This window comes from Atractosteus spatula, chromosome 5 (genome assembly GCF_055471065.1).
Source record: "Atractosteus spatula isolate fAtrSpa1 chromosome 5, fAtrSpa1.hap1, whole genome shotgun sequence".
Lineage (NCBI taxonomy): Eukaryota > Metazoa > Chordata > Actinopteri > Semionotiformes > Lepisosteidae > Atractosteus > Atractosteus spatula.
In genome coordinates, this window is record NC_142710.1 from 4,362,910 (window position 1) to 4,377,008 (window position 14,099).

General features: G+C 48.6%; 1 protein-coding gene across 2 annotated transcripts; it reads right to left on the reverse strand.

The window, feature by feature from the left end:
- Positions 1 to 430: 430 nt before the first annotated feature.
- LOC148833610 (uncharacterized) lies at positions 431 to 13,502 on the reverse strand. 2 transcript variants are annotated; one of them, XM_088915565.1, is made up of 10 exons: positions 13,134 to 13,502; positions 12,547 to 12,615; positions 10,909 to 10,959; positions 10,360 to 10,425; positions 9,249 to 9,308; positions 6,979 to 7,029; positions 6,377 to 6,416; positions 4,306 to 4,326; positions 3,548 to 3,584; positions 431 to 2,911 (listed from the first exon to the last, which is right to left on the reverse strand). In XM_088915565.1, the coding sequence occupies exons 3-10, from the start codon at positions 10,939 to 10,941 to the stop codon at positions 2,167 to 2,169; spliced, it is 1,053 nt and encodes a 350-aa protein (XP_088771691.1). In that variant the 5' UTR covers positions 10,942 to 10,959; positions 12,547 to 12,615; positions 13,134 to 13,502; the 3' UTR covers positions 431 to 2,166. The 2 variants fall into 2 exon arrangements, with proteins under 2 accessions (XP_088771691.1, XP_088771692.1); XM_088915566.1 differs by lacking the exon at positions 12,547 to 12,615 and having other exon boundaries at positions 13,134 to 13,498.
- Positions 13,503 to 14,099: the final 597 nt, after the last annotated feature.

Consider the following 14,099-nt stretch of genomic DNA (forward strand, 5'->3'; position numbering starts at 1 on the left):
CGCACGAAAAAGCAGCACGTACGTTACGTACGTACATCGTAAAGTTGCTCGTTAGTCTCTAAGATTAACCGTTTTCGGGAAACTCACCCCAGATCATTAGGGTGAGTTCAGTGGGATAAGTTGATTGGGGTGAGTTAATTGGAGTGAATCAATTGAGCTACATTAATTAGGGTGAGTTGGCTGAGGTGAGATAATTGAGATGAGTTAATCGGGGTGCGTTAAGTGGGGGTACGGTGTGGGACCTCTCTGGCTGAGCTCTTTGTTTGCCTCTTTAGCTCAAGAACTAAGAATTTGCTTCATTTGGAAATTTGGCAAGTTTTTTTTTGTTTTCTGCACAAAAGTTAGAGATGGTAGAAAAACGTAGACATTACTGTTGGCATCACCTGCTGTCCCTTCCAACATGATCAGGAATTGAAAACAATAGAAAGAGTGCCATTAATAGTTTGACTTTAATTCAGAAAAGACTGCTTTCTGCTGGATTCACAGCAGTGCAAACCAAAACAATTCTCCAGCTCTGGATAAGAGCTATATTGGATACTCACATTTCAATATTAATAAGGCAAATCCTAAAACACTCCAATCTTTGGAAGAGATTTCCACAGCTAATAGAAATAATGCTTGTAAGAATATAGTAAGAATATATATAGTGTATTCTATAAAATAGTGTACTATGTTTAAAATCGTAAGTACATATGTATGTGTATTACACTAGATTTAAATGAGAATCAGATAAAATTGTATGACAGTACTGGTGCTGTATTGTTGACGTTTGTTCTCATTTGGTTTTCGTTTATTATTCTGGGTTTGAAAACGATCCTAGAGACCGCAGTTACAGGTGTGGGAACCCCACCTAATTCATCTGGATTGTCCTGGATCTCTCCAGGTCCTGGGGTGTTAAGGCGGGTTTTGGGGGGATCTGGAAGCCGATGTATTGGGAGGGCCGTTGCCGTTGGCGCCAGGCTGGAAACATGGAATCCTGGGAAGAGGGACTCTGGGGTCTTCTGTTGGTGTGGGGGAGGGCGCTCGCTCTGCCCTGACACTTTCCTGTTGGAGTCTACTGCTGGCAGTTCTGTCGTTTTTCCTTCGCGCTGTCAGGCTTCGGCTGGGTTTCTCTGCTGCTTTCCTGTCTGCCCGTATCATGGCTGATCTCTCCTCGGCTCACTCAGTCCTGCTTCTCTCTTTTCGCTTGGGGGAATCAACTAACGAGCAAAGCCTAACAATTAATCACTGTGTGCGTGAGTGTGGGCGAGGGTGTGAGTGTGTGTGTGAGAGATTGTGTGATTGTGTGTGAGACTGCGAGTGTGTGTGCGAGTATGTGTGAGAGTGTGTGTGCTTGATTGTGTGAGAGTGTGTGTGTGAGTATGTGTGAGAGTGTGCACTTGATTGTGAATGTGTGTGTATACGCACGTGGGTGTGTGAGAGTGAGGGAGTGTTTGTGTGAGTGGGTGTGTGCGTTTGTGACAGTGTCAATGTGTGTGAGAGTGAGTAAGTGTGTGAGGTCGTGAGAGTGTATGTGAGAGTGAGTGTGTGTGAGTTTGTGTGTTTCAGTGTGTGAGAGTGAGTAAGTGTGTGTGAGTAAGTGTGCGTGTGAGAGTGAGTGAGTTTGTGTGCGAGAGTGTCAGTGTGCGAGAGGTTAAGTGTGTGTGTGAGAGTGTGTGTATGAGAGTGTCAGTGTGTGAGAGGTTGAGTGTGTGTGAGAGTGTGTGTATGAGAGTGTCAGTGTGTGAGAGTGTGTGTGAGAGTGTGTGTATGAGAGTGTCAGTGTGTGAGAGGTTAAGTGTGTGTGTGAGAGTGTGTGAGTGTGTGTATGAGAGTGTCAGTGTGTGAGAGTGTGTGTATGAGAGTGTTAGTGTGTGAGAGGTTAAATGTGTGTGTGAGAGTGTGTGAGTGTGTGTATGAGAGTGTCAGTGTGTGAAAGTGTGTGTGAGAGTGAATTAGTGTGTGTATGAGAGTGTCAGTGTGTGAGAGTGAGAGTGAATTAGTGTGTGTATGAGAGTGTCAGTGTGTGAGAGTGTGTGTGAGAGTGAATTAGTGTGTGTATGAGAGTGTCAGTGTGTGTATGAGAGTGTCAGTGTGTGTGTATGAGAGTGTCAGTGTGTGAGAATGTGTGTGAGAGTGAATAAGTGTGTGTATGAGAGTGTCAGTGTGTGAGAGTGAGTGAATTCTTCAGGAAGCGGAGCCCAGCTTTTCCGCGAGCTTGTCCAGCTCGTCCAGCTCGTCCAGTCCCGAATCCAGCTCGGAGGCCACGCTGTGGATCTGGGTGGGCAGGTTCACTTTGGAGCCCTTCTTCATCTTGTTGGGGTTCTTGCTGGAGAAGCAGCTCTCCATGCTCCTGGAGAAGCTGCTCAGTTTGCCTTCAGCCACGCCGGCGATCTGCACCCCCCGGGCCACGCGGCTGGCTGCCATCGTGTACTGCTGCGCCCGCATCACGTCCTTCGGCCGCACCGCGCCCCCCAGCCGGGCCAGGTCCACCTTCTCCAGCTTCTTCATCGCCCCCTGGAGGAACTGCAGGGCGCTGCTGACCTCCGCCATGTCCTGGCGGAACTGTGCCACCACCTCCTCCACCTTGCGCCGGTCCTCGGCCGACAGGACCGCCTTGGAGATGGCCGCCGAGGCGCCTGTCACCCCGCCGGCCGCCGCCACCCCCACCCCCACCGCCGAGATGGCCAGGGAGGCGCCCAGGGTGACGGGGGCCAGCAGCACCCCGGCGATGGCGGCCGCCCCCCCCACGGCGCCCGTGGTGCCGCCGGTGATGGCCGCGATCCGGCTGTTCTTGCAGGCTTTCTTGCTGCCGGCCGCCAGGCAGTTCAGGCTGGCCACGTGGGCCCTCAGCTTGGGCGCCTGCTCGCCGAACTCGCGGTGGAAGCGCTTCATCCCCTGGCGCACCTTTTGGACCATGTAGGCCAGGTCCCTGGGGGAGACGGAGAGTCAGCCGCGGGGAAGACAGGCGAGGAGACGGCTCCTCCTCGAAACGACTGGAATCTGAGCCGATAAGACAAGCCAGCGCGTCTCCCTGCCTCCTGTCTGGGGCCCAAGCCAGCAGCTCTATCCCCCTGCAGCTCACAGCTGGCAGCCCCACTGGAGCTCAGCAGGTGTGAGGCTGGTCAGTACCTGGATAGGAGACCTCCTGGGAGAACTGAGGTTGCTGCTGGAAGAGGTGGGAGTGGGGCCAGTAGGGGGCGCTCACCCCTGCGGTCTGTGTGGGCCCTAATGCCCCAATATAGTGAGGGGGACACTATACTGTAAAAAAGGCCACCTTCCTGCGTATGACATAAAACCCAGGTCCTGATACTCTGTGGTCACTGGGGAGAACATGCAAACTCCACACAGACAGCACCCTAGGAACTGTGTCCCCCCAGCCAATGTACAGTATAAAACAAGCAAATGTTAGTCCATAGGACAGTTAGGATAATTAGATAATTTGCATATTATGAAAATAGCTGTCATTATAGAACATAATTATAATTCTATATTAATTACATGTCTATAACTATATATATATTTATATAGTCTATTTTCATAAGCATAAGATTTTTTAATATCTTACTCATCTTCTTCTTCATCAGAGGAAGTATAGTACATTTCTGCAGGGAAAGACAATACAGTGCATTAATATATAGGAGAACTGAATTGTGCGTGCTGATGAGTTCCTGGTGAGTGTGAGAGGAGAGGGACCGCAGTGACACTAGTAGTGTCTACAGTACAGTCAGGTGTGACAGTGTGTGTGCTGGTGAGTTCAGGGTGAGTGTGAGAAGAGAGGGACAGCAGTGACACTAGTAGTGTCAACAGTACAGTCAGGTGTGACAGTGTGTGTGTGCTAGGGAGTTCAGGGTGAGTGTGAGAGGAGAGGGACAGCAGTGACACAAGACGTGTCTACAGTACATACAGTTGTGACAGTGTGTGTGTGCTGATGAGTTCAGGGTGAGTGTGAGAGGAGAGGGACAGCAGTGACACAAGTGTCTACAGTACAGTCAGCTGTGACAGTGAGTGTGCTGGTTAATCACTCAAGATGAAATTTCAACCTGATGCCTTAAAACGTCTCCCAGCCCTTTTTACAATGCAATGATGGTGAGCTCAGGGTGAGTGTGAGGGGAGAGGGACAGCAGTGACACTAGCAGTGTCTACAGTACAGTCAAGTGTCACAGTGAGTGTTTGCTGGTGAGTTCAAGGTGATGGCAAAAGTACTGATGAACTGCACTATTACTTTGTAACACAACTACCAACTGAATGTTTACTAGAATAGACCCCATTCTAGAGCTGGTATATTCTAAAGCATGTTTAAGAGGTTCATTAAAATGTACTTACGGGTTCTGTTTTTCCTTGGACCTGAAAACAATCCAAAAATAAGAGATGAAAGCATTTTGATATGAAACAGAAAAGCAATAGTAATTTATAGAACTCCTGAAATTAGCTTAATCTTTTTTCCAGTTACCCCATGTCTTATAAAGTACATGTGCACTTAGAATGTGTGCATATTTGCGCAGAAAAAGTTGTCCATGTTAAAAAGCCACGTGCTTACATTAGACTGTGGCGCCAGTCCAATTATTCCAAATCGATGCCCCAGTATGGTGATCAGGGACACTGTGCTGTAGTAAGTACTGGCTGACAAATGAGATCATAATCTGAGTTCCTGACTGTTTGGCCATTGAAGTTCCCCAATTGACATTTTTTTTTTTATAAGAACAGGGTTAATGAGCTTGCTGTCCTGTGTCCTGCGTCACCCATTCTTGAAAATCTGGTCTTCAAAAAGTTCACCCTCACAGGTGGATCTGCACAGTGCCGCAGGGCTGGGTGTCACCCAGGTAGGGGCTGTGCTGCAGTGGTGGGTGAACTGAGTCTCCTCCTGTATGTAATCAGCAATATAGAAACCAAGAGATTCGAGCCTGAGGTGTCCGTTCATCAAGGCAAGCTTTATTAATAATGTTGCTTTTTTAGCCCTATACAATTTCTTGCATTAGGAATTCTTCTTTTCACAGACCCCAGCTTGCTCTCCATGAGACACAGACACACAGACAGGGAGAGAAGCTGGGGGTCAGAGCGCAGGGTCAGGGCCATTGTACAGCACCCCTGGAGCAGTTGGGGTTAAGGGCCTTGCTCAGGGGCCCAACCGAGTAGGATTCCTCTGCCGGCTGCAGGATTTGAACCAGCAACCTCCCAGTCACAGGTACAGATCCTGAGCCACTGCTCAGCCCTATTGTATGCATACAAGGAACAATACAATGCGGATTATTGTTTAGTTGTTCAAAGAGGATATGGCTCTACACAGCTTATATACCCTTCTCTCTACACCACCCCCCCTCCTGTCTTTGAGGTACTTAATCAAGAAACTCAAGGACTCGGAGAGCAATTATAACATTCTTTCCTTATCAGGGTGTTTGGTACAGAGGATGGGAGTTTAGAACAGAGAGGGAGACGCATCTGTGCTAAAGCAAGCGTGAAAGTTTGAGTTCAGCATGTGAATTCAGCAGGAGTTCACAGCTCCTACCACTATGTAAGTACAGAGTAACAGACAGGTTCTGCTAGCAGACTCCATCAGCACCAACTGCTGTGCTAGCTACAGTAACGGGGGCTCGTCTGAAGCAGCTGAAGGTGGAGGCTCAAGGAGGTTCAGTAACCTGCTCGGGGGTTGTAGATCTAAATGCTGTCCCTCCATGTCAGAAGTGTGAATGAATGTTTCAGGTGTAGCGAATTTTGAAGACTCTGTCTCGGTATGCTTCTTGTTTCTCTTGCTCTGTCTATATACTGTGGGGTGTTAACCATGGAGAGTCTGTCCATGTACAGTACTCTGGAGGCTGTTGTGGACAGCCCTTCAGAATATGCAGGTTGGGAATATTCAGGACACAGCGTGACTAAGAAATGAGCAGGTACTGTACAGTATGTGTGTGGAAAGCCTCATGGCAGATGAGAAGAGCCACTGGTTTTCTCTAACCCCACAGACAGGCAGATCTGCGGATTTCAGTCTGCGGTATGTGCGTGCGTGCGTGCGTGCGTGCGTGTTCTGTCTCTGTACCTGGACTTGTGTCAGTGTGTGTTTGTGTGTGTTCTGTCTCTGTACCTGGGCTTGTGTCAGTGCGTGCATGCGTGTGTGTTCTGTCTCTGTACCTGGGCTTGTGTTAATGTGTGTGTGTGTTCTGTCTCTGTACCTGGGCTTGTGTTAATGTGTGTGTGTGTGTTCTGTCTCTGTACCTGGGCTTGTGTTAATGTGTGTGTGTGTGTTCTGTCTCTGTACCTGGGCTTGTGTTAGTGTGTGTGTGTGTGTGTGTGTGTGTGTGTGTGTGTGTGTGTGTGTGTGTGTGCGTGCGTGCGTGTGTGTGTGTTCTGTCTCTGTACCTGGGATTTTGTCAGTGTGAGTGTGTGTGTGTGTCAGTTGACTCACGTTCCTCTGTGCTCCAGCTTCTTTGCAGACTCTGGGAGTACTGCAGGAAAAAACCAAACAAAACAGGATTAAAAAGACGACTAGGACACACCACCAGTCATCTGACTGTCAGGGATTAGAGGCATCAGAACCAGGAAAAGGGACAAATCTGCAAATGATAGCCAATCATCTCACTCCCTCTTGTCACTGGGCGGTATAAGATGGAAAAGGAGTGGCGCTGATCTCCGAACTGAGTCTTACAAATGACTTTGTGTGTTCAGGGAGGAACAGAGCTATGGTTCAGAGATGGGGCTTCTCTGAACAGCCTTCCTGAATTGCAGGAAACGGAAAGATAGGCTTGCCAGGCCCCAGTGAGAGATACTGGTTTCAGCACCTCGGACAGTAGCATTTCCCGATTCTTGATAAGGTGTAATGAAATATTCAGAGTTACAGCATCCTGGACAGTGCAGTTTAAGTATAAGTTGTAAAGAAGCAGAAGACAGTACAGATCTCTTATATTTCAACACCTCAGAAGAATAAGAAGAGAGTGCAGAGACAGGGTAGTAAAGGAAACAGTTATAGATCAGAAGACAGCCATGCTAATAAACCATAAAAGCTGACACCTGTTCATCCTCACGATGGTTGTGCTGTCCTGACTCTTCCGAGTGCCAAGCCTGGTTATAAAAGAATCAAAGACACAGGTGAACACTCCAAGAGGAACATACACAGACAGATGGGTGCAAATACACACAGAAGCTGCACATGATGACAAGGCAGATGAACGAACAGATGAGCAGCCCCATACACAGGTATTATGATGTGTGTTTCTTCAGTACAATCTGCATATCAGCCTCTATCGGATACTATCAGAACACTATCGCATTGTGCTGTGCAATAGTTGACTATAGTGTAAGCACGGTAGGATATCCACTTACTTGTTAAAAACAGGACCAGTATAAAAGTAGAGCAAGTACTGCTGTAAACTACGGCCTAAAAGCAATTTGTGTTGCAAGAAAATGCCATTATAAAAGCACCATTTACAGTAAGGGACTGCCTACACCAAATTGGGTGTTTAAACGGAGCTGAGGTTACAACAGATGTCAAGTGTAAATGTTGCTGAGGCTACAACAAATGCCGTGTTGTAAGGCACTTGAGTTTTCTTTTCTACCCTCTTGGTGTAAGCGAAGGGTACACTTGGGCGTGCAATGGATGGGTCAGCGAACTCCAGGCCTTGGCCCTGAAAAAAGCACAGGAACCCACCCGAAGGGTCCCACTGAGTACCATTCACAGATAATTATAATTGATCACTGCTTACACTTATATAGCGCTTTTCTGGACACGCCACTCAAAGCACTTTACAGGTAATGGGGAATCCCACTACCGCCACCAGTGTGCAGCCCCACCTGGATGATGCTCCAGTACTCTCACCACACACCAGCTCTCAGTGGGGAGGAGAGCAGAGTGATGAAGCCAGTTCAGAGAGGGGGATTATTAGGAGGCCATGATTGGTGAAGGTCAGGGGGAAATTTGGCCAGGACGCTGGGGTAACACCCCTACTCTTTTCAAGAAATGCCCTGAGATGTTTAATGACCACAGAGAGTCAGGACCTCAGTTTTATGTCTCATCTGAAGGACGGCGCCTGTTTACAGTACAGTGTCCCCGTCACTATACTGGGGCATTAGGACCCACACAGACCGCAGGGTGAGCGCCCCCTGCTGGCCCCACTAACACCTCTTCCAGCAGCAGCCTTAGCTTTCCCAGGAGTCTCCCATCCAGGTATTGACCAGGCTCACACCTGCTGAGCTTCAGTGGGGCTGCCAGCTGTGAGCTGCAGGGTGATATACTGTAGCTGCTGGAATATAGGGAGTATAGGGCAGGCAGGTTTCAGCACTATGGACAGCGCTGTCAAAGTGTAAGTTGGCATGAAGAATAACAGCAGAGGTGGACAACCCTGGTCCTGGAGGGTCAACTTGTCTGGACATTTTCAGGATCTCTTGAAAGCTGCCACACCTGAAGAGCTGGGAGGAATTAGAATTTGTCCGGTTCAGCCCAGTCACCAGCTGGTTTTAGCATATTAAGACTACATCAAGAGCGGAGTTCGAATGAAGGCCTGAAGATACATGGGCCCTCCAGGACTGCGGTTGCAGGCCCCTGAAGAAGAGGACATGGGGTAGGCAGGTTTCGCCATGTACAGACAGCACAGTACAGAAGAGGGTGCAGAGATAGAGAGAAAGACCAGGACTGGTACAGATATGCAAGCAGCCAGAGTAAAAAGAAGAAACGTTTAAGCCAACACCTGTCAAGGTTTGATGCATTGGACAACACAGTGTCAGCATCAGGCAAAATGAGGAAGATGGGCGGGCAGACAGCCACCCTGATAAACTGAAAAGACTGGCACCTTGGCGTTTAACGGGCTGCCTTCATGGGAGCCACCTGCCTCGTCTAGCTGCCACACCTGTTTATAACAGAGTCCAAGGCACTGGCTAACATCCCACACTACAGAGAAGGACTTTTCAAAAGAGACAGAAACCGTCAGCGGCACAGGTGAGCTAGGGACCGAGCAGCCCCTCAGACAGGCCTTGAGCAGATACATTAATGCGTGTAGCTGCATTCCTGTTTCATCTGTAAGATTTGCTCACTTGAAAAAAAAAAAATTGTTAGTAGGCTGCTATAGTTCATTAATGGTTGACTGTATAGTTCCATAGGTTTCCTACTTACAGAAGCCTAATATAAATCACGGTAGTGATAGTGACAGTAGTTATTGTAAGCTAGAGTTATCTGTGTTACAGTAAAGCAGCATGATGAACGTTTCTTTACAGTAAAGGGCTGGACCTAAGCCGTGCCGTGTTGAAACGTATTTTAAAGTCTCCGTTCTTTTTTGTTTTTTTTTTACCTTCTTGAGGGAAGAGAATGAATGACACGGATTTGGCCTGGAGGGTTCGCAGCTCGGATCCTGAAAAACACACAGGAAAACTGAAGGAGTTTCGGGAGTGTCTGAGCACCAGTCACAGAGCCGAGCGACAGTCTTCAGCACCCTGGGCAGCTCACAGTCAGGGCCGGGTGCAGACCAGAGAGATGGCCCCGCGTGTTATATAGCTGGCCAGAAATGGTAATTGCTCGAGATCTGTACAGTGTTTTCCTAATGGTTGCACAGTTGTGAGCACTGCTGCCTCGCAGCACTGGGGATCTGAGTTCAACCCCTGGGGTGCTGTCTGGGTGGAGTTTGCATGTTCTCCCTGTGGTCATGTGGGTTTCCTCCCAGAGTCCAAAGACATCCTAGTAGGTTAATTGGCTTCTGGGAAAATTGGCCCTGGTGTGAGTGTGTGAGTGTGTGTCCTGAAATGGACCAGGCGTCCCATCCAGGGTGTACCCCGCCTTGTGCCCGTTGCTTGCCAGGATGGAATGGAAGTCTGTTCTCCTAATGAAGCTATTAACTGGTTGATCCAATTCATCCATTAAGGGCTGCACTGTGGAATTAAAACCAGGAGCCAGTTATAGCTCTGTAGGGGAGAGAGGGAATGACAGACACACGTGGGCTCAGCTGGACAAAGGTGCACAATCTGACCGTGTCTCTGAGGGAGACGATAATGCTGTCAAGTCCAGAGGATGACAGATCGCTGTGTTACTCCCAAGTTGTACAAGTTGTTTATCGCCATTATTGTGCCATTTTCTCTATTTTCTGCAGACTTTCCTGCTGTTCACTTCGTGTTGATTGTAGCCCCGGGGAAAAGTAAAGGTTTGGGTGGAGCCACTTAAGTCTGTCAGTCAGTGGAGACAGAGTGCAGCACTAGCAGATGAAAACCACTGTTTCTGGACAGGACAGGCTTAATTCCAGGAGAAATATCGAAGGGAGTAACAGCGATTTGGCTGGGTGTGAGAAAGAGGGAGTAAGGGGGCGAAATGATAGAGCACAGGAGAACTGAGGACAGAGCAAGTGTGAACGGGCTACATTAGCTATTTCTTTGCACTATTGAAGTGTATCGAAGGGGGAGACTATGGTTTACCATGGGAGCAGAGGGAGTCCGGGGTAAAGCTGACTTCTGCCCGCTGTCGATCTCGTAGGCAAAGCTCTGGGGAAGAGAACACAGTGCCACTCATCGCTCTCACATTAACAGGCATTAAACTGCAGGTCAAACCAAGCATCATGGCTCAGCCACATTGTGCTACAGCCACCACTGCACTTGAGAACAGAGGGTGCAATCAGGGGCACTGAAACAGCCAGGTGCTATATCACCCTGCAACTCACAACTGGCAGCCCACTGAGGTTGCCTGGCTGGTACCTGGATGGGAGACCTCTTGGGAAAGCTAAGGTTGCTGCTAGAAGAGGTGTTAGTGGGGCCAGTTAGTCCCAATTAGTGGGACCAGACCCCTGCGGTCTGTGGGGGTCCTAATGCCCCAGTATAGTGATGGGGACACTATACTGTTAACAAGGCCACCTTCCTGTGTATGAGACATAACACTGACGTCCCGAGTCTCTGAGTCTCTCTCAGTGCAGGCAGGTGGGTGTTAGTGGACTGCGGGCGGCTCTCTATGCGATGTGACAGCAGACGCACCAGGTCGTCTTTGCTCTCCATGTTCATGTACATTTGCTCGCACGCATTCACCTGGAGGAGGAAGAGAAGAAGGGGCGAAGGTCAGTGTCAGGCGGGCATCTTACCCAGAGGAACGCCAACAGGGTCTCCGGCGGGACGAATGCCAGGAAAGGGGGGTCTGGTGACCTCTAACAAAAGCGGTGGCGATCCTGACAAAACTGGAAAGGAAGCGCTGGCCCCTGACACGCGAACCAGGGCGAATTTCAGAATGCCAGGGGCCTCAGACCCCCATGAACCCTCCACCAGCTCATCCATCGAGACACACTCCGCAAGGAGGCACTCTGACCTTTATGTGACCAGCTGGGAGCAGGAAAGGTTCATTTTGATCAGTGAAGACATTTCGAGATCATTTGGAAAGGAAATACCAACACCCTCTAGCCCTCATTCCTGACTCAACTTGACCCATCAACTTACTCAACAGAACTCAGAGAGACTCTTCAGAGTCTGCAAATTGAGGATTTAAGGGCAACCTCTAAGTCTTGTTGGATTACGGCTCTCCAGAAACAGACCAGGACCTCCCTATCTTAACGAGGTTAAATTAATAATAATAATAATAATAAAGAACTTTATTTTATATAGCACTTAAAGGTGGCTTCTCAAGGTGCTTTACAGAATGAGATATGGGACAGGGAACAAACAGAAGAAAACAGAGAGAGAGGGACCACCCCTATAACAGGCAGAGCTGGTTCGGCCACAGACAACAGGTGACACTGAAACGTCGGTGATTTGGGTGATGAAAAGATTCTGAAATGCCATTGGACAGCATTCCAGACGGTGCAAAGACTCCACTGCTGATCTTACAGGGCATCAACAACCACATCGACTGTAACACCGATGACAATGACGATGGACATGGTAATGATGATAACGGCGATTGTATTATCGGCTCAGCAGAGGCGCTAGTGGCATAAAATGTAGATTAGGTGAAAATGCAAGAAACAGCCGTGCAGGGACAGTCAGGGGAAGATCAAACCAAGTCAACAAAGCGACAACAGGACGACCACAGGCTGGAAGACCAAAATAAGGGCCATGCAGATAAAATGCAATAGTAACACCTACAACAGTGTACAGATGTACACATCCACTGGCATGTACTGTATTTCACGATTAGAGTGAGCACATAAGCCAATCAGAACAGTTTCTGAAGATCTGACTGAATCTAACAATGGAAGGACCTTCTGACATTGGCAATCTGTCAAACTGGGCTAGTGCATGTTCTCGAATGTCATTTCAGGAAGGAGCTACACAGCTCCCCTTGCTGAAGTATGAGAGGAATGAGCTTTGTCAGCTGCACGTCTGTCATCGAAGACCTTTGAGAAGCTCTCAAGTCTTCAAGAGAATGGTAAACGGAGGGCTTTGGGGGGTATTTCTCCCTGAACCGGTTTGTGTTTTCGCCGCGCTGCTTCCAGGAAAGAAGCAAAGCGCTAACGAGGCCCCGCTTGTGAGCTATGAAGAAAATGCGGCAGGAGCGCTGAATTCTGGGAATGCGGGTTCCGCCCACTTTCCTGAAAGTGAAAGTAGTAGAGAATATGGCCTCGACCAAGAGTTAGAAAGCTAGACGACATGCGAGGGTGAGAATCTGTGGCAGGCGGTATTCACCTGGGGTCTGGGCTCTCCTTCCAAAGCGCTGCGCCTCTGTGACCTCTGTTCTTTCGATGCAACAGAGCTCTGAACAGGAGGAACCGTAGAGTACTGGTTAGGTTTCTATACCTCTCCCTAAAGAGAAGGCTGTGGTCCTCTCCCCACGTTGCAGCGGGCACTGTCCCAAGACCCCGATACAGCCTGGGTGGGAGTCCCACAGGACCCCCCTGCACAGCTCCACTGTATTCCATGCTTTAATGTAAATGAATTGGGGATTCCAGCAGAAATCCAGCATGCTGAGCACAATAACATTTGTTCTATTGAAATGTTACATTTGCTTAAAATAAAACGAGCATAACAGGCAGCGACTGACTCGACACCTCTAATCTGCACATTGGTGGTGGTAGTGGGATCCCCATTAACTGTAAAGCGCTTTGAGTGGAGTGTCCAGAAAAGCACTATATAAGTGTAAGCAATTATTATTATTATTATTAATATGGTTAGTAACTCAGTGCAACTGATATTTCTTCAGGGCTTGTGATATAATTCAGTCAATAAGCGACTGAGCAGAAGTAAAACAGAAGTACGAATCAGAGGGTCCTTACCGTTGCTGTCTCGGCTCAGGTGTCAGGGCTGTGGGGAACAGCTCTCTGTCTGTCTCTGAGGGCTCACTGGCTCACGAGACTGTTCCCCAGGAGAAATCAGGAGGCTGAGGAGCAAAGTGTCTCTTCCCTGTTTTCCTCTCGGGCCAAGCTGTCTTTCGGTTTTCCCTTCCTTTGTGCTCTGGTCTTTTCCCCCTTTCTGACCTGTTTCCTTCTTTCCCCTGTTCTTCGAAGTGCTCTGCAGCATCAGCGCTCACTGGCCGGAGGAGTCTGTGCGCTGACACAGCAGGGACATAGGAAAGCTGTCTGACGATCCCAGTGAGGCTGGATTCACACGTCTGTGGGCACCTCCTGTCATTCTGGAGAATGATAATCCCTTAAGGCTGTTTTTGTAAGTCATTCACCTATTTCCTCATGTTTGTGATATCTGATATCTGAATATCTGGCTGCGATCTCAAGCCTGTAGGGGCACTTCCTGGACTGGGACCCTGGATTGCGTGTTGCTAAAGAAGTTACTGTTTGTTTTCAAAGTTGGAATAGGGGAGATTCCTCACCTCCCAAGGCTAATTTAATAATAATTGCTTACACTTATATAGCACTTTTCTGGACACTCCACTCAAAGCACTTTACAGGTAATGGGGAATCCCACTACCACCACCAGTGTGCGGCCCCACCTGGATGATGCTCCAGTACTCTCACCACACACCAGCTCTCAGTGGCAGAGTGATGAAGCCAGTTCAGAGATGGGGATTATTAGGAGGCCATGATTGGTAAAGACCAGGGGGAAATTTGGCCAGGACACCGGGGTAACACCCCTATTCTGTTACAGAAACACTCTGGGATTTTTAATGATCACAGAGAGTCAGGACATCGGTTTTACGTCTCATCCGAAGGACGGCACCTATTTTACAGTATAGTGTCCCAGTCACTATACTATGGCATTAGGACCCACACAAACTGCAGGGTGAG

What these genes read in the sequence shown, in the direction of transcription:
- LOC148833610 (XM_088915565.1), bottom strand. Translation starts at nt 10,941, where the DNA reads ATGTACATGAACATGGAGAGCAAAGACGACCTG. An exon ending in TCCAAGGAAAAACAGAACCC is followed by an intron (nt 3,585 to 4,305) that starts GTAAGTACATTT and finishes CTTTCCCTGCAG; the next exon opens with AAATGTACTATACTTCCTCT. An exon ending in TCTGATGAAGAAGAAGATGA is followed by an intron (nt 2,912 to 3,547) that starts GTAAGATATTAA and finishes CGTCTCCCCCAG; the next exon opens with GGACCTGGCCTACATGGTCC.